At 49.6% G+C, this 22,206-nt stretch overlaps 1 protein-coding gene and 4 non-coding genes across 5 annotated transcripts; all 5 read right to left on the bottom strand.

Moving 5' to 3' along the window:
• Positions 1-2,544: 2,544 nt before the first annotated feature.
• RPL3 (ribosomal protein L3) lies at positions 2,545-9,078 on the bottom strand. Its single transcript, XM_072843911.1, has 10 exons — positions 8,919-9,078; positions 7,834-8,026; positions 7,092-7,260; positions 6,415-6,550; positions 5,316-5,502; positions 4,540-4,700; positions 3,945-4,046; positions 3,420-3,515; positions 2,865-2,984; positions 2,545-2,645 (listed from the first exon to the last, which is right to left on the bottom strand). Exons 1-10 carry the CDS (start codon positions 8,919-8,921, stop codon positions 2,601-2,603), a joined length of 1,212 nt encoding a protein of 403 aa, XP_072700012.1. The 5' UTR covers positions 8,922-9,078; the 3' UTR covers positions 2,545-2,600.
• On the bottom strand, positions 3,602-3,695 carry LOC140600544 (small nucleolar RNA U83B). The gene has a single exon (XR_012003752.1). It is a non-coding gene; the product is annotated as a small nucleolar RNA U83B (small nucleolar RNA).
• On the bottom strand, positions 5,170-5,262 carry LOC140600545 (small nucleolar RNA U83B). Its single transcript, XR_012003753.1, has one exon. It is a non-coding gene; the product is annotated as a small nucleolar RNA U83B (small nucleolar RNA).
• LOC140600547 (small nucleolar RNA U82P) lies at positions 6,551-6,605 on the bottom strand. Its single transcript, XR_012003755.1, has one exon. It is a non-coding gene; the product is annotated as a small nucleolar RNA U82P (small nucleolar RNA).
• On the bottom strand, positions 8,409-8,472 carry LOC140600588 (small nucleolar RNA SNORD43). Its single transcript, XR_012003781.1, has one exon. It is a non-coding gene; the product is annotated as a small nucleolar RNA SNORD43 (small nucleolar RNA).
• Positions 9,079-22,206: the final 13,128 nt, after the last annotated feature.

The following is a 22,206-nucleotide window of genomic DNA, read 5'->3' as shown; positions in this document are numbered from 1 at the left end:
CCTCACAGCCTCCATCACTTATTATTTTATTTTATTTTATTTGACAGAGAGAGAGAGCTGGCACCGAGCAGGGAGGAGGATCAGAAAGGGACAAGCAGACTCCCCACTGAGCAGCCTGACACGGGGCTCAATCCCAGGATCATTACCTGAGCCGGAGGCAGATTGAGCCACCCAGGCGCCCTGCACCCTCACTTCTGAAACTGTCTTGTTTATTGGTGTTTGCTGTCTGCACACCCACCTGGATCAGCTTCTGGAGAGAAGGCTGTTGTGTCCGCCCTGCTCCCTCAGGGCCTGGAGGAGGGCTGTGTCCATAGTAGGTGCTCAGGATTTCAGTGAGTGCCTCTGACCCCACACATGGGTGGTTGACCTTTCCCACTGCCCCCCAGGAAGCCCTATTATTTGTCCTAACAACCCCAGCTGTTCTGTACAACCACTGAAGCGGTCTTGCTCACTTGGTCCCACTGTCATCACTGAGGAGGAGAGTCCCCAGCCGATGAGGCTGAGGCCTGGAACTGCTGTGGGATGTGCTCAAGGTCACTCACCGGCCAGGGGCAGGCAGAGATCAAGAAGATGGGAATGGGAGGGGATGGCCAACAGCCAAGGGCTCAGCACCTATCAGGTAAGCCTGTCCCTGAAAAGGGCTTTCTGTGTGTCACATGTGCGGGGACACAGAGGGTGTGGTGACCCCCATCACCTGGAGGTGTATCTGTGATGCCAGATGCCTGTGTACACGTCCTCAGCCGCAGAGCACACAGAGTATTCTTTCCGGGCCTTAGGGGCGAGCCTTTGTTCGCTGGACCCCACATCCCATCATTCTGGCCATGCCCACAACTGAGCAGAGCCCTGGACAGGGAGCCAGGCCCAGCCAGGCCGTCTCAGGCCAGCAAAACCCTTCCTACCGGGGCTGGGGGCAGCTGGGCTCCAGGGCTGGTATAAGGGTAGTGGGGAGGCCCCCAGCTGAGAGGCCAAGGCATGAGGGTGCGGCTCCTGCCCAGCACAGCGTCCTCTCCAGAATCTGAAGAGAATCCCCCAGAGACAGAGCCCAGATCCCATGGCAGGCCCAGCTGGAGAGGCCTGGTGGCCTTGGACCAGGTCCTGACCTTCTGTGGGCTTGACCCCCCCAAAGGCCATGGGGAACCCTGGAGAGGAGACCCCATAGGAAGAGGGAGAGGCGTCCCTGCCCTCAGAAGCTGAGAATGAAACCCTGGGGCGTCCAGCAGGATGCGGCCCACTCACCCCCTGGCGGCCCGGGCCTGAAGTGCAGCTCCAGCCACCCGGGAGCCAGGACCCGGAGAACCCCACGCCAGAAGGTCCCGGGCAGCCAACAGGGTCTTTGAGGCCTGCTCCCCCAGGGCTCAGATGGGCCTCCAGAAATGCTTGGCAGACGTCACAGGAGGGCCCCAGGCTTGGAACTCGTCTGTGCACCCCAAACCTGTCAACTCTTACAGAACTTCAGCCAACTGTTCTGGCCTCCCACCTGGGAATTTGGGGACCTCACCCCACTCGTGTGGACACCATGCTAACTAGGAACCAGAGGGGCATGGGCCATCTCAAATGCACTTGGCATAGCACCACACACATGGCACCAGGCCGTCCCCAGCTAGCACTACCAGTTCCCAGAGGTCACTAGAAACCAGGTGGACAGCAGGGAGCACCCAGAGCTGCCCCAGCTGGGCTCCAGGGGCCTCAAGAGGTCAGAGGCAAAAATCTACTTGGCCCAAGGCTGTGCAGCAGCTCTGGGAGGGAAGGAGCCTATCAGTGAGCCCAGGAGAGCACTAGCACACCCCGAACGCCAGGGTCAAGGCCTAGTCAATCAGTGGGGTCAGTCAGAAACCAGAGGCCTGGAAGCTCAAGAGCTTGGAGTGGCTGAGCTGCTCAGCAGTGTTACAGGTGCCCAGGGTGGAGGCTGAACCACACAACTCCAGAATAAAGGGGCCCAATGGCTTCACCACCTGAGCTCAGTGTGTGTTCACAGGAGTGATGAAGCAGCGCCTTCCTCAGTGTAAATACTGTGTCCCACAGATCCAGGTGCTTCTGCATGGCACCCACCCCCTAATGTGTTGATGGTGGCTACGGGTTAGAAAAGAACCTGAACAGGCCACAACTGGAACCCAATCCTATGTGGATTAGTGACATTATTCTTACACTCAATACTGCCAGGGTCGGCCCTGCCATGCCCATCAGCAACTCCAAAGACAACAGGGAACATCAAATCTTCACAGCCTCCTTCCTACTGTGCTACCACCCAAGCTGTGCAAACACAACTGACGACCTCTACAGCAGAGAGCCAGCTGCCTCACCTGGGTGACACAGCTGCCAAGCCTGCTGCCCTGGGGTGTACTCTGACAGCCATGGGGCAGACCCCAGCTCAGTTTTTAGCTCCCGGCGCACCCAATCTGCTCCAGGCACAGAACCAGACAAGTGCTATGGGAAAAAGGAAACCCTTAGCTAAGCCCAGAGGCCAAGGGCAACATCTCAATAAATACAGGCTCCTGTGGTCACAGCGAAAGCAAACAGAACTGGGAAGCAAATCAGAGGCAGAAGTCACTGGAAAATAATTTTTATTGAGATCCCACCAGCTGCACAATCTGGTCCTGACATTAAGCTCCTTCTTCCTTTGCAATTCGATCTTTCTTAAGTGGTCCCTGCAGAGAAAGGACAGTGGGCAAGGTCAGAGGGAGAGAGCACCTGGGCACAAATACCCCACCCCTAATTGGCTCCCCGGTGCAGACACAAGCTCAGGAGCCAGCCCAGCTGTGCCTTCTGCACTAGCAACCATATGGGCAGGTGGCAAGCTGATGGGACCCATCGCCCAGGAGTCATCCCAACCCCAGGCCAAGGGTGACAAGGGAGAGGGTGTGTACCATGAATGCTTTCTTCTCCTCCACAGTCTGGAATCGGCCATGGCCAAACTTGGAGGTGGTGTCAATGAATTTCAGGTCAATCTTCTCTAGGGCACGCCGTTTGGTCTGCACCAGCAAGGACTATGGGCCAAAAAAGCAAAGCTTAATTACGAAGTGCCAGGCCTTCCTTCCCCACACATCTTGGCTTGCAGGCCCCTCAACAGAGCTCAGAGAGGACCAACGGTCGGTCTCCATCGGGCCCTCCAAAGCCTAGAGCAACCCCCTCCCGCAACACCTCTAGGCCAGCTGGTTTGCCCAAGATGACCCCTGCCTGACGACTGAGCAGGAAACACGAAAAACCAGAGGCAGACAGCTATGCCAAGCCAGACTGGGAACTTCCTCCTCCCAGGACTTCAAAGCTGCTTTCTGAGGAATGGCAAATCCCCTTTTCCTTTGAACTCCCCTCCCGAGTGTGGTGCTATGCTCCATGTCTGGGAACGGTCAATGCTCCCTCTTCAGGAAGGCTGAGCACCGCATGCCTACACCCCACCCACCAGGAAGGGGCCCCAGCCTCACCTTGCGCAGAGTCAGCACTCGCTTCTTGGTGCCCACCACACAGCCTTTCAGCATCACAAAGTCATTGGTCACTTCACCGTAGTGGACAAAGCCACCCTGGAGAAACCAAGGCATCAGGTCAGGTCATGCACAGGGATAGAGGTCAGTCCGACACTACACATGCCGCCCCTGACGACCATGGGGCTGTTCTCAGAAGGAAGGCAGCAAGGAATGTTTCCGCAGTCTGACTCGGGCGCTGTGCCCAGCGCTCATTCCAGAGCCTCATCACCGAACAGCTGGGTCAGAGACCTCCCTCAACCAGTTGACCCAAGTCTTGCCGTTTACAAGGGACTAACAGCTGGAAGCGATCTGCGCACAGGACCAGGGATCAGTTAACACAGCCTCCATGCGCTAACCAGGACCTGAGAGCACCAGGGTTGCACCGCACAGGTGAGACCCAGAGCAGATTAGTCCCTAGGAATGAGGGGGAATTCCCCCACAAGAGCCAGGGCTTTGGGGGCTCAGAAGACCTCGCAGGCTACTCACCAGGGGGTTGATGCTCTTGTCAGACAGATCGTAATCAGTGGAAGCGTTGTTCTTGATCAGCTTGCCATCCTTGATGAGATAGCCCTGGCCAATCTTGTATATCTAAATGAAAGGAACGTTTTCACACTGCAAGGGGGAATACTCAGGTGTCCCTAGGCAGGCTAGCTGCAGGAAGGACAACCAATGCAGACAAGTGGCATCAAACCCAGCAGCAGGCTAATCTGCCAAGGACTCTGGAAAAAATAGCTACCAGTCCTAATGACGGGGTACCCCAGGCTTGGGGCAGAGAGCAAATCAGCTGGGCTGAGACACTACCATCTGATGGAAACAAAGCCCAGGGGCCTCCCCAAACCCCCGAGGCAAAGGCTCTCTACCCAGGGCACTCTGGGGGTCAGCTACACCAGAGCCACCTTCAATAAACTACACCTTACAGATCACACCCAGGAACCAAAAACCATGCCCATCAGAAAAGATGAGCAGCTCAAGTGCATATGCATTCCAGAAGCTCCCCTACCAACTGAGGAGTGCTACTCCCAACACCGGCCTAGTCTTTCCCTTCTCAGCGTCAAGGGGAACTCCCTCCTTGGCACCTCACCTTCTTGTTGATCTCAGTGCGGTGATGGTAGCCTTTCTGCCCAGCCCGAGCCACAGAGAAGGCCACTCGGGCAGGATGCCAGGCTCCAATACAGGCAACCTTGCGCAGGCCCCGGTGGGTTTTGCGGGGTAGCTTCTTGGTGTGCCAGCGGCTGGTGACCCCTGAAAAAAACACAAGCTTGTTTCAGGCTGTCTGGCACTTGCGCCATTGGCCTCTTTCCTGTCATAAACACCCAATGTGAGTTTATGCATTTGTGGTGCTTGTATATGAACATTCAACAGCTACTAACTAGATCAGTTTGAGGGACAGGTGGGTTTAACATACGTTACCCTCAAATACCCATGTCCTCCCCCTCCTCTCACATTTCCTCAGGTTTATTACCTGCCTAGACATAAACCTGTTCTCAAACCTGTAACAAAAAGTCTTGGGAGAATCAGCCCAGAACTAGAATGGGAACACGTGCACTTCACAGCATTCACCAAGTTCCTCACTGGCAGAAGCCAGTGAGGAGGGACTCAATTTCCAGGTCCCCTCTGCCTCCTGCAGTGGGCTGCATGTGGCAAAAGGGTTCTTAAGTATGGCCAGAATTCTCTCCCAGCCCTCCATATTTCCCTCCCACCTGGCCACAAGGCTGTTCTCAGAAGTCAGGCAAGGAGACAAATTCCTGCACAATCTTACTCCAGCCACGTGCCAGTGCTTATTCCAGAGCCTCATCACCAAAGCTCCAGACATGGAAGCCCTGAGTTTTATGGCAACCTGGGCCATCGCAAACTCACCTTTGTAGCCTTTGCCCTTGGTGACACCGATGACATCAATCATCTCATCTTGCCCAAACACCTGGTTCACAGGCACCTGCTGCTCCAGCCTCTCACGGGCCCAGTCGAGCTTCTCGGCCACTGTGCCTCCGTTCACCTGGATCTCCATGAGGTGGGCCTTCTTCTGGCGCAGAGGAAGCAGGCGCATCTAGGAGGGAACCAATACAGCTCAGATCCCTGAGCTTCGAGATCTTCCATGGGAAGGAAGTCAGGGTGGGCAGAACAGTTTGGCAACCTTGAACCTCATGTTTCCCCATTGGCAAAAATGAAGCCGCCTTCCTGTGTTAACTCCCCACTGGGTACAAGTCCCCTTTCCAACTCATACACTGTGGGAAAGTGGAATAGCACCTCGGTCGGAATAGAAGCTGCAAAGATTAAGGGAAAAATATTCAAGCCTAAAGCTTTTCATTAAAGGTGGCCCAGTGCTGTTCTATAGAATTTTCTTCAGAAATGGTCAGATTACAAATCTGAGCTGATCCAGTCATTGCTAACCCCAGGGAAACTGAACCCTTGGGAATAAGATGTAAACCTAGAATGACAGCTCGGATCAACTGTAGAGAAGAAATAGTCATTCTAACCCAGTCAGGCAAAGACTTATTCAGTTCATAGCAAATAAGATTTTCAGGGTAAATGACAAGGGTCCTCCTCCAGACTCCTCTCAGCTATGCATTTTACAGTTAAGGAGTTCTGCGTTCCTTCAGCCCCTTTTCCTAAAATGGGGCACGGCTTCAATAAAGACTAGAGACACACTGCCCTCTGCTGGCATCAGAAAAACCAACCCACAAGCCTAGAGGCACCACAGGCTTCCTTCTCAGACCAACTGTCTTAACCTGGCCCCAGAAATCAGGGGCAGGGCAGGCGCTGGCTGCACTGTGCTGCTGTGGAACTTTGAGCAACCCCCAGGCTGCTTACTGGCCCATGCATCCAGACTTTAAATCCTGAGACCACACAAGGTCAGTGTGAGAAAAGGGATCAATTCACAGCAGGTAACAAGGTGCCATCTGATACCCCAAGCTGTGGGGCAGTCACCTTCCTTTTGTGCACCTTGTGGGGTGCTCACCTGGGTGTGGGCGATGACACGGATCACCTGGCAATACTTCTTCATGCTGTTGAAGTCCTTCTCCAGCTGCTTCTTGCCATCGTCATCCTGCCACTTCTTGCAATATTTGGTGAAGGCCTTCTTCTTAGACTTATGCCTTCAGGAGCAGAGCAGAGTTGGGGACGGGGCCGGGTGCAGGCCTTCATCACCCCTCCAAAGGGGCGAGTGGAAGGCACACTGGCACCACATGGGGATGGGGCTCATTGCCGGCTTCTAAGGAGCCTTTTCCACCGGCAAGCGGAGCCTGGATGGAGCTCATCGGGCAGAGCCGAGCGGAGCTGAGCAGAGGTCCACAAAATTAATGCAAGTCACAAGCATTCAAATACACACTAATTCTTGCTCCGGCTTAGCCATTAACCCAACCACACTCCTGGACAGAAGGACTGGGGAGTGTTACACTGCACCCCTCAGTTTCTAAACACCTCCCAGCAACTAAGAACACTGAATACCAAGAGTCCTCACCCAACACCTAACACTAAGCTGAACGTGAAGGTCTAGAGGTGCTGCTCAAGGTCTGCCCTCACAATTTGTTCTGGCAACTAAACCAGACACCAGAGCAGCTCTTCCCCACCAGAGTGAAGCCCAGCACAGGGTACTTGCTCTCCTCATCCAGAGTGCACGGCCTCCTTGTCCCTTACCAGTTCTTATAGAAGCGCCTTTTGCATTCGTCACTGATGTGCTCAGCAAAGATGGTCTTAAAGGTACGGAGGCCTCGAGGGGTTTCCACATAGCCAACGATGCCCACAACCACCATGGGTGGGGTCTCCACAATGGTCACAGCCTCCACCACTTCCTTCTTGTTCACCTCTGCCAAAAAGAGTGGTCAGACTTGAGTGGGACAGCTAAATCCCCAATAAGGAATAAGCGTTTTTGCAGAAGTGTGAAATCCCCATCTGGGTCAAGAGTGCAACCAGCTTCAGCTAGCAGGGGACTTTTCAGAAATGGGGTCCTTACAGGCCGTCTAGACTCCCAGGCTTGTCCTTACTCCATACATTAGAATTCTAACTCAACAAAACTCTTTCGCTGGCTCGTTTTAATTCTCATCTATCACAAATCTCTGGGGCACTTGCGTGGCTCAGTTGGTTAAGCATCTGCCTTTACCTCAGGTCATGATCCCAGGGTCCGGGGATTGGGCTCCCTGGTCAGTGGGGAGTCTGCTTTCTCTCTCCCCCTGCTCACTCTGAGCACTCTTAGAAAAAGTTAAAAAATTTACTCGTAACGCTGACTTCAGTACATCCCCCCACCTAAAGCAACACCAGCCACCCGCAGTCTTTAGTGTTAATCAAACCCCATGGGGATTCCCACCCCGTCAAGTCTGCCCTCTCGGGACTACCGTCCAGGCCACCCCCAACCAGCGTGAAGGATCCCGCTTGTACTCACTGGATCCTGGCCGGTCCACCTCCCGCACGATGTGAGTCATGCCGGCCTTGTAGCCCAGGAAGGCTGTGAGGTGGACAGGCTTGGAAGAGTCATCCTTGGGGAAGCTCTTCACCTTCCCACGGTGGCGGCTGCTGCGTTTCCGAGGCAAGAAGCCCAGGGACCCATGCCTGGGAGCGGAGAACTTCCTGTGGGACTGGGAGAAAAGATAACATGAGCACTCCCAACCCCTCTTATGTAGCTCACTCCTGATGCCGGGCTTGCCTCAGTGGCGAAGGATTCTCCACAATGCCGAGCCCGCGCCAGAGGCCCTGCGCCCCAGCTAACAAGTGTGCTTACGGGCTGGACTGGGTTCACCTTGCACAAGGCCCTGCGGCCTAAACTGAATCTTTACCTCAAAACCTCATTTTGTAACTTTAAGATGGAACCTCCCCTTCTCCAAATGGGCCAAAAGCACACCAGGTGAGGTCATTAAGTCACAGGTGCCTCTGCCATCCAGTCAGCCCAGATCCTGACAAGGGGGCTGCGGGGACCAAGGGGCTCCCCGCCGGCCCCAGACACGAAGGCCACCACAGAGCCAAATCAGAACGTGACAATCAGCACAGAGGATCTGTCCGCCCGTCAGAAAGTTCATCATCTGTGGCTCCTAGGACTCGAGGCCTCACCTCACGGGTGGTACCGGCCTCCCACGCAGGTCAGCGCGGGGCCTCGGCAACCCCAGCCCGGGCTCCCCTCCCACGTGCCGGCACAAGCCCAGCGCCCCGACTCAAGGTCCTCCCGGCCCACGTACCTACGAACTCCAGCTTACACTAGCACCAACTCAGTGAGCTCGAGCCCCAGGTATTATCCGGGACTCGAGACCTCCATACCGGAGCCCGCCCCGCGGGCGTTCGCCAGCCGCCTGGCGGGCCCCAAACCAACCACAAGCCTCACGCGTTTTCAGAAAATAGGCCTCACTGCGGATCGCGCTAAGCGCCCCGCGCTCTTGGAGCAGGCCCCCGGCCCCCGCCGAGGTGAGATGGCGGCGCTGCGCCGCGGATTGAGCCCCACCGCCGCGCCAACGAGGAGGAAACCGCCATGATACGTACCATCGTGCCGCCCAGTACAGCCGGTAGAGGTCGGGCCACGAGCGACCAGTCATTTATATAGCCCGGCCTGGGCCCGCCCCTTCCGGCGTACGAGCGCGCGCCCGCGGGGGACGCTGGGTCGGGGGGCGGGTGCAGGCCGCCATTTCCACGCTCGCTCGTCCTCGCCTAGCGTTTGCTTCGGAGCGGGACGCCGTCCACGGGGGGCGGGGACTAGAAACTACGGCAAGCGGCTGGGTTCAAACTTCGCGAAGCGTCGCGGAAACGCTGGCAGAGCTTTGGAGCGCGACGACTGTAGGGGTTTGGGTAGCTGCCAAATTTGGTCGAAGACGCCGTTACGCTGAAGCTACGCGGCTGCGTCTTTTTCCTGTGAGATGCAGTCACCTCTAGGATTGGATAACCCGGCTGCGGGTTTCAGTGCCGAAGCGCCCGCACACGCCTCTCCGGGTTCCGTCCCACGCAGCGGATCTGCGGTGTTGCCGTTTGGCGGGCACGCTGAGCTGGGACGAGTTGCCCCGCTGCCACCTGCTCAAAGTTGGAAAGAAAAGAGCGAAAGCCCGGTTTCCTGGCTCCCAGCCCAAAGCTGCTTCCCCGACACCCAACCTGCCTTCAGTGCGTTCTGATTTCCGACGTGCGCCCCCGGAGCCCCATCTCGGCCGCTGCTCCCGGTGTCCAGCTGCTGTGGTCCTGCTTCTGGGGTCGCTGTGGCGCCTAAACGACCTCAGGACCTGCGGGGACGGGTCCGGCTGCCCAGCCCCGGAGCCTGGCCCTGCAGCCCCAGGGACCCTCGCAGATGTCGCTTGCGCACCCGCCCCCACGCTCTCCCACCCCCGGGGCCCAGGAGGCTCCTAAGCGTTCTCCCTACCTCCAGGCTTGCCTTTCCAAATCTTTTTAAGAATCAAATGTCATCTTGTTACTTCGCATGGCTCCCTGTCGTTTCCTTGGGATGAGGCATTAACTCCTGAGGCCGCCACCCTGGGCTCTGTCTTTTTTTTTTTTTTTTTTTTTTTTTTAATTATTTATTCATGAGAGAGAGAGCGAGAGAGGCAGAGACACAGGCAGAGGGAGAAGCAGGCTCCCTGCGGAGAGCCCGACGTGGGACTCGATCCCGGGTCTCCAGGATCACCTGGGCTCTGTCCTAACTGGCTACCCCTCCACCCTTTTTCATGTAGGAGAGCACGCGTGCACACAAACTTTCCCATCTATCACCTTGCACCTCCATCCCCCCTTTTTATTTGATTCTTGGGCCTGGCCGTTGCTCACATCGTTCTTTTAAAAAAAAAAAATTTTCATTTAATCTTCACACCATCCCTTGAGGGGCAGCGCTGACAGGTCTTCAGTCCCTTATTGGAACTTTTTGGGGCCAGATGTGTTTCCAAACTCAGCATTTTTTCATGTTTTAAATAAATCACGCAATATGGTGCACACTTATGTAATCCTCCCCAAACTCTTTAATGAAACACATTAATTCTGTTTTAAAAAAGAGAGAATATTCTCATGGAGTGGGATAAATATAAATGTCTTCACATCAGTTCAAGGCTGACTTTGCTGCCTAAAGAATTCAGATCAGTTTGGTTTTTGCTATCCGATGACTTAAGAAGTTTTTAATTTCAGAATTGCAAACAAGGGATTATGACCCATATTGTCTGTCCCCTCTCACAGAGAAAACTAAGTTTTAGGCCAAGAGGAAATAATCTGAAGAAAGTCACACAATCAGTGAAGGACAGAGGAACAAGACAGCCACCATCACATGCCAAATAAGACTATTTAAAACCATGAGGAGAGTTTTTAAAAGGTTTGACATCGCTGAAGGTGCTAGACAGACTATTCTCCCTAAAAGAAACTCCCTCTTTACCATCAAGAGAAAAGAGGGCTGCCTGGGTGGCTTAGTGGGTTAAGCATCAGGTTATGATCTTAGGGTCCTGCAATCGAGCCCCACGTCAGGCTCCATGTTCAGCAGGAGCCTGGTTGAGATCCTCTCTTCCTCTCCCTCCGCCCCTCCCTAGCTTGTGTACACACGTGCTCTCTCTAAGATCTTTTAAAAAATGAAAAAAATAAAATAGAACTTCTAGTAAGGAGCAAAACAGGGTCCTAGGCTTTGCTCAGGTACCTAAAGAGCAGATATTCTCTACAGCCAGGTAAAACCCTAGGTGTGGAAGGTTAAGAGGACCTGAGGAGGAGCTGAATGGGGAATGACATGAGAACGTTTCAGCATTCATCTCTCTTACTAGACTGAAAGCTTCCTGTAGGCAGAGACCATGTCGTTTCCTACATGCTCAACACCCAGTACAGGGCCTAGCACAGAGGTCTGGGTCACATTTGTCATGAGGGCATGAACACAGGGGACCCAAACTGGAACATCACAGTTTTACTTTCAAAGGCTGCCTCCCTTTGTCCCTTTGAAGCAGTAATGCTCCCTCTTTGACATGAGCTCACATCTTGATCTTTTGTGCTGTCATTGATTGTTGCAAAACCACCTGGCCCAGATAACAGAGTATTTGGGCCAGAGGATCAGTTAATGTGAGCTTGTGGCATGAGCACAGCCCAATGCCCCTGGGGCAGGAGCCTGGGCACAGAGCCTCTGGGTCATGAAGGCACCCCATCCCTGCTCCTCCACTACCAGCTACCAGGATGATGCCCCACAGAACAGGAGCCGACAGGCCAGGGGTGCACAGCAGCTCTTGCTCCTGCTCCTGTGTGGCCCAGGCCTGGTGAAATTCTCTGCCCCTCTGTTGGGGTTACAGGCGACCATAGCAAATATGGCCTCCCTCCCATTGCCTCTCAGTCTACATGCTGGGCCTCTGTATCCTGTGGTGCAGCAGTCTGCAGGTAGGCAGGGGGCTCACCCTCATCCTGGCCAGGAAGCCGTGCATGGAGATGCTGCTGCCCATCCAACGGGTCTTGTGGCAGCCGCTGACCATCGCATGGGGCTGGGGTCTTCAGCAGCTCACCACCCTGATGCATGGAGCCCACTACTGCATCCTGCAGCTCCTGCGGCACATGAAGTGGGAGGCAAACCTATTCTTGCTCTCCATGGCCCAGTGGGCCTACTGCAGCCCATCCAGCTTCCACCACGAGAACAGCAAGATGTGGAGCTGCTGCTGCGAGCCGTACTGAAGCAGGTGGCAGTGTCCCTCCTGCTCCGCTGCCTGGATAAGCTGTGGATGGCCATGTGACGGGTAGCCCAGGCCATGCAGGGCAATGGCCTAAAACCCCTGGAGTGGGCCAAGCTGTGCTGGGCAGACTCCAAAGACCTAGATGCAGTCACCACCACCCTTCCAGCCACTGCTGTCCCTTTTAGCCAGTGCCTCCCTGGACCTGACTCAGCCACCCTGAGCAGGCTCACACCAGCCTCTATCAGCCTGTGCCTCGTAGTTAGGAATAAGGATGCCAGGAAGCAAGAAGGAGGCTGTGGCTTTGGGGCCACCAAGGTGCCCATTAGTGCCAGGTTCCAGAGCAGCAGGACAAGCAAGATGGCCTTCAGGTGTTCATCCAAGCAGGCCCTCGCCCAGCAAGTCAAGGCCATCTGTGTTCTCATCATTCTTCTCTATATCTATGCCACATCTCTCTTCGTGCAGATCTTAAATGATCAAGTGGGAGCCAGCCTCTGGTATGTCCCCAGGTTTGCTTTGTCAGTGAGAGATCGAATGGTATCAGATCTGTCCACCTAGACCTTTGCTAGGCTGGGGGCAAGGGTGGGTGGTAAGCCACATGCATACTAGGGACTAGGCTGGGGGACCTGGTCTCAGCTCTGTCACCACTGTGTGTCCCTGGGGAGGTTCCTTTAATCTTTCTTAGCCTCAGTTTCCTTTTTTGTAATTTGTATATAATAGGACTTCAGGGAGAGGGGAAATATATAATTGTGCCATTTGTAAATGGTAGAGTGCTCTTCCTTCTGTAATTACCCTAAGAGAGTATAGAAGACCTCCTTGGAGAGCCCATTCATATTCTATTAAAGGGTATAAAAAGAAGACCTGAATAAATGGAGGGACATAGTCAATTCATGAATTGACTGACCTTAATGTCTAAGAAATGTCAATTGTCTCCAAGTTAATCTATAAAGTCATTAGGATTCCAGCTACTATCCCAAGGGATTGTGGCAGGACATACTCAGAAACTGATTCTAAGATATATATAGAAAATCAAGGTCCTTGAAAACTTAAGATATTTTTTTAAAAAATGGAGTCAAGGTGGGGACTTACTCTACCAAATATTAAGACATATTACAAAAGCCCAGCAGTAAAAACAATGTGGTAGTGGCAAGAGAAACATGCAGATGAATAAATAGAATGCAGAACCCTGGACATAGGCTGGCTACAGATAGAAACAATACAGGAAAAAAAGTGGCATCCCAAACCAGGGTGAGAGCATGGACTTATTAGCAGATGGGGTTGGAGAAATTGATTCACGACATGAGAAAATAAATACATATGGGTGCTGTAGTGGATTGAAGGTGTTCCCTAAAGATATGTCCACCTAGAACCTGTCAAAGTGGCCTTATTTGGGGGAAAAGACCTTTGCAAAGGATTCTTTGAACCAAGGATCTTGAGATTAGATCATCCTGAATTAGGATGAGCTCTAAACCCAGTGACAAATGTCTTTATTTTTTTTTTAAATTTTATTTATGTATTTGAGAGAGAGAGAGAGAGAAAACGAGCTGGGTGAGGGACAGAGGGAGAAGCAGACTCCCCGCTGAGCAGGGAGCCCAATGTGGGGCTTGATCCTGGGACTCGATCCTGGGATTCCATCCCAGGACTCTGGGATCATGACTCGAGCTGAAGGCAGACGCTTAACCGACTAAGCGACTCAGGCGCCCCCAATGACAAATGTCTTTCTAAGAGACACTTAGCGGAAGAGAAACACAGAGAAGGCCATGTGAAGAGGGACACAGATTAGCCAAGGATTGCTAGCAGCCACCAGAAGATATTCCTTGGAGAGAAGCATGAACAGTTTTTCCCTCAGAGCCTCTGTAAGGAACCAACCCTGCCAACACACTGATTTCATACTTCTGAACTGTGAGAGAGAAAAATCTCTGTTGTTTGAGGCCACCAAACTTTTGGTAATTTGCTACAGCAGCCACAAGAAACGAATACAGATCTTACTTAATGTCTCAGCTCTATCCCTAAGGTCCAAAAACATTTGAAGTGCTATACCAATGCAGATTGGTGTTATTTATATTATTACAATGATCTGTATGTGCCCCATGCATTTATTATTCTTTGGGAAATAATCTTAGCTGCCCTTTATTGAGGGCAGACAATCTTTTATTTCATTCAATCGTCTAATCAACGCTTTGAAGAAAGCACTCTTTTATCAACTCCATTTTATAGCTAAAGAAACTCTCAAAAGAATTGAGTAACTTCCTGAGGTCACACCACAGAATTCACGCCTTCAACCACCAGCCCTCACGTCCCTGCTCAGAATGAGCTCTTTCCAGGATTTCTCTGGCACCTCCTTCACTGGCCCCACTAACACGGAGGTGTCAGAAAGACAGGCCCTGCTGAATTCCCTGTTGTGTCCCCAGGCCAGAGCATATATAGATCCTATGAATGACATCAGATGTCAGTGTCCCCTTTTAGACTTTTGCCTGTTCTATCCCCATTTGTTTGCCGTTCATAGGGACTTTTTGCCTCCTCAACCCACAAGCCAAGGCAACAGTCCCCTCCTGCCTGGATTGCTGAAGCAGCCTCCAAAAGCATTCTTTTGTCCCTGTCCTGCTCTTGAGATCCATTCTCCACCTGGCGGCAGGGTAAGATCTCAAACCATGAATTAGACCCAAGTTATTCCACTGACTAAGACCTCCCTCCAATGGCTTCCTATAGTATGAGGCTCTGAGGGAACTGCAAGCAGGGTCCCAGCATATTCCTGGGTCCCCCAGGGGACCCTCCATGAAGACCCCTCTTCTTCCACGTGGAGCTCTCCCTGTGGCAGAGCCTTTGCACCTGCTTCTCTCCCTGCCTAGACCATGGGCTGACTTCTACTTGTTCTTGTTAAAGCATAAATGTTGAGAGATGATAAAAATCACAACTCTTGTATAGATAACAAATGAACATATGTCAAAGATTTTATTTAGCTCATTAATTAATGGGGGAACCAGACAGTTGCCACAGCTGGTTCAAAAGAAAATATACAGAGCCACACATTTATATGGAGTAAAGAAATGTCAAAATGAATTTACAAATAGATATAAAACTGGCTTTTTCCTTTGTGGTGGAATGTGTCCTTCCACTAGACAGGATTTATTTGCATATGTATAGATTAGGATTATTTGTGTAGCTACACTTTATCTATAATCCAGCAAGCTGTAAAACAGTTTAAGGGCAAAGAAGAACCTTTTAAACTACATCAAACCAGATAATCCCCAAGGCTCCAGCATGTCAGCAAAAGGACAACCAGAGGGCTCTTTTCCTTCTTCCAAAATCTTTAAATTTTTCTTCCTTAAACTTCCTTATTCTTCCGTCCCAAAACCTTATATATTACCTCTTGGAGAAGACTTCCTCAATCACATAATAGTGCAAACTGGTCTCCCTCCCCTCCTCAGACCTTATCCCCCATTGGGATTTTATGTATGTATGTACATATATATGTATGTATGTCAGCATTATGTCCAAGGTGAGAACTCATAGCCCAGAAACCAAAAGTTGCATACTCTACTGGCTGAGCCAGCCAGGCTCCCCCTCTTCCCCACTGTGGGTTTGATTTGATTTTTAAAGATTTTATTTATTTATTCCTGAGAGACACAGAGAGAAGCAGAGACACAGAGGGAGAAGCAGACTCCTCACAGGGAGCCCAATGTGGGACTCCAGAACTCGATCCTGGGACTCCAGGATCACACCCTGTGCCACCCAGGTGTCCCCCCATTGTGGATTTTAAATTGTCAATGTCAATTGCTTTAAAGAAGGGACAACTCCATTTTACATGGCACTAAGCACATAGGCAGGTTTCATAAATATTTGTGGATGAATATGAGGGTAAACCTGTTTATTTGGGGGATATGTAAAAGTTGTCAGTGGAGACTCAGGGTTAGACCTCCTGGGTCTCTCTAACCAAAATGTGTTTCTCTTCCCTGAGGGAATATGAAGATGAAAAGCCCCTCCTCCCAGAACCAAAGGTGCAATTCGGTGTCTTGGACTTCATGTCCCTGGGAACCTTCTCCTCTTGCTGTCCCTGCAAACACCCTGCTCAGAACCCTCAGCATTTTCCTAGTTTGACCAGCTGACATAATAGCCACCTGAGCCTTTGTTTCCTTAGGTGTAAAGTAACAATCACATCTGAATCAAGGGGTCACTCATTCATTCACTCAGTGAATGTGTAGGATTGCCTGTCACACACAAGACTGTTATGTCAACGCAAATCAAACAAACCTTTTAAAATCTCTAAAAGTAAGAATTTTATTTGAGCCCAAGTTAGGACAGCTGCCAAGGAAACAGGCTTCTCACAGGGAAGAGAATGTTTCAGAGAATGAACAGTTTTTACAGGGTTACATACATCTTGTAAAAGCTCAAAAGATTATAGATTAGCATATAGGCAGGAATCACGAATTTTATCAGAAAGGAATTCAGGGAGTAGGGGAACATTGATGGATATCTCAAGGGTAAGATGGTTTTCCTTCAGGCTATTCATTCACAATGCAGATGTACAATGCATGTGTGGTGGACCATAAATCAGGCTTCTGGTCTGAACAAAGTTTATATACAGTCATGTTGGCTTAGAAGGAAAGTTAAAATAACTTGTCTCATATTTCAGGCCTTCAGACAGTTTTTCTCTCATCAGTTATAGTCTTGACATATAATTCATTATGTAATTACATATGCTAATGAACTATAATATTATCTCAGTCGATTTTCAAACAAATCACCAGGCAGCTTATCAGAATGTGGGTCCAGATTCATGAAGACTGGATCTGCTGCTGGTCCACGGAGTACCCGTTAAACAGCAAGGCCCTAAACGCATTTTTTTTTTCCTAAACCATCTTATTAACCACCCATTTTATAGCCCAGATGACTGAGGCTCTGAGAGACTGAGGGTCCCAAAGCTGGCAGACTTTGAGAGGGGTTTCAGGGACAGAGTAAAGCAGAGGTTCTTCAGCATTGGCTGGGCATTCGAACCACCCTGGGGGCGGTTTCAGAAATCCTGACTCCCAGGCTGAATCTCAGAACTGTTAAAAACAAAAAAACAAAACAAAAAACAAAACAAAAAAAAAACACACCATAGTTCCAAAATGGTGTCCTTAGGCCCATCAAACTGGAGCTTAATACCTAACCTCATGCAGTTTCAACCTCCCCCAGAAATGCAGTCTTCACTAGTCAGGGATTTTCTGATCAGCATCAAGGAAGTGACCTTGCCTGGAACAATCCTTCCATTTCTTTTGCTAGTAATTTCCTTGCCTTCCCACCTTCCTATAAAACCCTTCCACTTTGTACAGCTCCTTGGAGTTCCCTTCTGCTTGCTGCCCGTTTCATGAATTGTTTAATAAAACCAATTAGATCCTCAAATTTACTCAGTTGAATTTTTGGTTTTTTAAAACAATAAATTGCAATTTCTGGGAGTGAAACCCAGACATCAAACATTTTGAAAAGTTCTCCAGATGACTCAAATGTAGCCAAAATTGAGAGCTACAGAACTAAAGAATTCTATATGAGAGTCGAGTTGGTAGGTTTCAATGTTCACTCACCCAACCAATCTCTTCTAGGTTTACAGTGTGTGCCAGGTTCTGCCCTGGGGGTTGGGAATTTGGAGATGAGTCCATTTGGTGTTCATTCAAGGTACCTGGAAAGGTGAGAGAGGGCTGGAGATGGAAGAGAAGGTGAGGCATGTCTTCTAGAAGGAGGCAGCTCTCCTCTGAAGTGAGAAGCTTTCTCTGGCCTGCCCTACAGACTCCTGGGCTGGGGCACTTCTGTTGGGGTAGGTCTCTTGGACGTAGGGTGACCCCCGTGTGTTTCTTGAGCACAGAATCTCCCGAAAAATAATAAATGCACATTAGTCATGACTCACTTTATCTGACATTAAAACATTCCAGAGTCATTCATTCACTACATATTTGTTGTGTATCTGCTGCTTGCTGGGCACCACTGTTCTAGGCATGTGGTATACATCAGTGAATAAAACAATGTTCCCTGCCCTCTGGAAGCTTACATTCCAGCCTTAGTGAGAAAAATAGCATGGAAAAGAGGCTGGCACAGACAAATAAACCAAAGAAACTAAAGAACACAGAAGCAGATTTCCATACACACCAGGACCTGATCCGTGATTGAAGAGCCACAAGGCCATGGGGCAGTTGGGTTGATGAGAGTGTGGGGAGAACCAACTTACTCTAGGGGGGGAAAATTGCATCTCCTACACACACCAGATATGAAGGCAGATTCTAGGTAATTTAAGACTATAAAGATAATGTAAAAATATAGGAGAAAAATCTCTGACCTACAGATGCTGAAAATCTTAAAATAAGGCCGCAGAAACACAAAACAAGGTCATGTCAAAATTAAGGACTGCTTTTCAGTCGAGGATAGTATCACTAATTAACCCTCAGAGGGTACTCGCTAGGTGCCTGGCGCTGTTCTCTGTGTTTGCAAGGGAGAACAGAGCTACAGAAAAAAGGTACACTTGAAAGTGGTGAGAATGATTCAAGCTCAAGCAGTCAGCGACCAAAGTCCAAGCTCTTAACCAAGGGGCCACAGTTTCTGCTGTCTGTAAAGGGCCAGAAAGTACATATTTTGGCTCTGTGGACTATACAATGATAGGGATCCAAAGTCCACTTCAATGGCATTGGGGCTGTTTTAAGCTAAAAACACCTAAGCAGACATCAGCCACAAAAAAGAAAAAAACTTGCCGGGCAGCCCAGATGGTTCAGCGGCTTAGCGCCACCTTCAGCCCAGGGTGTGATCCTGGAGACCCGGGATCAAGTCCCGCGTCAGGCTCCCTGCATGGGGCCTGCTTCTCCCTCTGCCTGTGTCTCTACCTCTCTCTCTGTGTGTGTTTCTTGTGAATAAATAAATAAGTAAATAAGCAAACAAACAAATAAATCTTAGAAAAAAAAGAAAGAAAGAAAAAACTTGGCTAAACCACTTTGCTGCCTTACAAAGGACTTCCTGAAAGATACAGCTACCATAAATCCCCAGTCTGGGTGACTCACAGCCAAAAAGGAGATAACCATTGTAATCTGAATAATTACTCAAACCAGCTTTATCTGAAACTGTCACACCTTCTATTTGCTCTTCCCTAGGAGCCCTTTCTTCCTGCTCCTTAACCCCTTAACAGGTGGATATGGAAATACTTATATTTTTTCCCTTTAATTTGGTGGTTCTTGAAGCAAATTAGAACAGTGGGAATGGAGCAGGAATTAGCTCATGTCCATCATCCTTGGGATGGGTAATAAGATGTGGGCATGTGTCCGATGGGCACCATTGGGCATGAACAAGCAAGATGTTCCTATCAACGTGAATAAGTTTTAACACTGTAGTGTTGAGTTGAGAAAAGGAAGACACAGCAATGTTTATAGCCCAATGCCATTCATGCTATTTACAAACACAAATAGGGCACCTGGCTGGCTCAGTCAATAGAGCATGTGACTCTTTATCTTGGGGTCATGAGTTTCAGCTCTATGTTGGGTAGAAAGGTTACTTAAATGTATTTTTTTTTTTTTTTTTGAGAGAGAGAAAGAGAGTCTATGAACAAAGGAAGTGGGGCAGAGGGAGAGGGAGAAAATCTGAAGCAGACACTGCACTGAGCATGGAGCCTGGTGCTGGGCTTGATCTCACGATTCTGAGATCAGGACCTGAGCTGAAATCAAGAGTCAGACACTCAACTGACTGAGCCACTCAGGCAACCCCAGAGATTACTTAAATAAATAAATAAATCTTAAGAAGTAAATGTATTAAAAAATAACGCCAACACAAAGGCATACATAATTTACAAGGGTGTGTGTACATTCAGACAGACCTATGTATGCTATATTAGAGCAATGGGCAGCGGAATCAGGTGGGGAGCATGGCAGGAACACAAATGGGGCCTGCGGGGCCCCACCTGTTATCATACTGGGCCTCCATGTTCTTTCTGAGCTGTCTCTGGGAGGCTGATGAACACCAAGTGTGTGAACCTCTGCTTTCAAAACTGTCGTGAGGAGGGGCCTGGGAATGAGGGGCAAGGGAGAAGGAAGACAGAAAAGAAGACAAGAGAGAGCGTTTGACCCAGTCGGAAGATCATTAACGGGTTTCAAGCTGAGGAGGCCGATAAACTCAGCCATTTGCACTTGTGCACAAAAACAATAATATTACCATGATAGGGGCACCTGGGTGGCTCAGTTGCTTAAATGCCTTCGACTCAGGTCATGATCCCAGGGTCCTGGGACTGAGCCCTGCATCAGACTCCCTGCTCAGTGGGGAGTCTGCTTCTCCCTCTGCCTTTCTCCTACTTATGCTCTCTCTCTCTCTGTCAAATAAATAAGTAAAATATTTAAAAATAAATAAATAAAATTTAAATATATATAACCATAATAATTGTAGGGGAAAAGATCATTTTTCCTTCTATCTACGCTTTTAAGTTCTCAGCTGGATCTCTGTAAGAAATGACAAATTAACCAGAGAAAAACAAACAGAAGTCTGTTAACACTGTATATCTCATATACACATGGGAGAAATCCAGGGATGAGTGGCTCAAAGGGGTGGCTAAAACTTGGGCTTATTTGGCATCTTCAGCAAAGAACAACACATTTGTAGAGAATGAGAGGGCAAAGGAAACCGTTTTAGACTTCCAAGGGTGGCAAACTGTGGGAAAGTAAATATATGGAGGAAACTAACAAAATGTAGTTTGTTTTCAGATTCCTCTGCTGCTGCCACTGGGCTCATAAGAGTCTAGAGTGGTCTCCAGCAAAGGAAAATTTAAACCCTAGAAAAGGAGAAGGGAAAGAGAGCTTTTCCTGCATTTGCTATTTTAATTGCCTTTGGCTCGAAATAATTCTTATGTCAAAGAAGCATATTTTGGGGTGTCATATTCTGGTTTCCTTCAATGATATTTCTGTACAGTGAAATAGTTTGCAGTCTGTTAACCAGAATTAGGTAGGTCTATATATAGCGACATGAAAAAACTTTCAAGACACGTCGTCAAGTAAAAAAAGCAAGTCATGGAACAACACAAATGCTTTAATCCTATTTATTTAAAAATTAGATACATGTCCGCACATGCAAAATGAGTAAATTCATAGACAGCCAACCAGAAGGTGGCTTAAACTGTGGATACTTTTGAGGAGTGTGGTGGGCCTAAGGGCTGGGTGTGCAGGCGGCTTTCCCAGATGGTTCAGTATAGCCTGCTGTGTTCTTCACAAGAATGTACTCATTGTTAATTACTTGGGCAATTTTTAAAAATAAAAAAGTGAACTTCTGAGAAGAAACAAAACAGGAATCATCTGGACTTTTTCAAAATATAGATACCACCCTGGGGCCTGCTGAATCAGAGGCTGGGGGAAGGGGAAGCACAGCCATTCCAGAAATGAACCCCAGATAATTCTGATGGGCACACCCCCTTAAGCACCACTCAGCTGGGCTGAGTTCAGGCAAATCACTTAAACTTGAAATCCAAGTAATTGTAAAAATCTTTTCTGTGTGCCGAAAAGCTTCTCTGGGTCATTACAAAGCTCATGTTGGAAGGCTCTGAGCAAATCCCTTTCCATCTCTAGGTCTGAGTCTCTTCTTTTGGAAAATGAGGAGGTTGGACCAGAATCTCTTTAATGGATGGTCTCAGGTCCCTTCCACTTACCTTTTAGGATTCCAGGTGGGCCGTGTTTCTAATCCAACCAACCAAGATCTACTACTGTGCTGTGAAAAACAAAACACCAGATAACTGTCCTGCTAAAGAATATAGAATAAAAGTAGAAAATCACCCCTTTGTCATCCCTAATTGAGCCAGGCAGGGATCTCCAAGAGATGTTAAAAGCATTGGGTGAAACATAGAGAACAGCATAGTCATGCAAAGTAACACATACAGATTAATTATTAGTCCCAAAGAGAAAATGTACTTCAACAATGGGGAGACTAAGCAAGCAGCAACACTCAGAGAGGGACACCCTGGCATGGTGTCCCTCCCGATGGGGCACACTCTGAAGTACACGACATCATCGCGAACTACTAAGGTCCCAATGTTCAGTTTAAGTACAATCATGAAAAAACAGACCAATCAGGTCTCTCTGGCCTCTACTTTCACCCTGTCCCTCCTCCAACTGTCCCTTTCAGCCCCTCTTGATTTATTGCAACTCCCACAGCTGGGGTTTCCAGGGTACATACAACTACAACATAAAGCA

This window comes from Canis lupus, chromosome 11 (assembly GCF_048164855.1).
Source record: "Canis lupus baileyi chromosome 11, mCanLup2.hap1, whole genome shotgun sequence".
Lineage (NCBI taxonomy): Eukaryota > Metazoa > Chordata > Mammalia > Carnivora > Canidae > Canis > Canis lupus.
The sequence above is the reverse complement of the archived record's forward strand: the minus strand, read 5'-3'. Positions and strand labels throughout refer to the sequence as shown.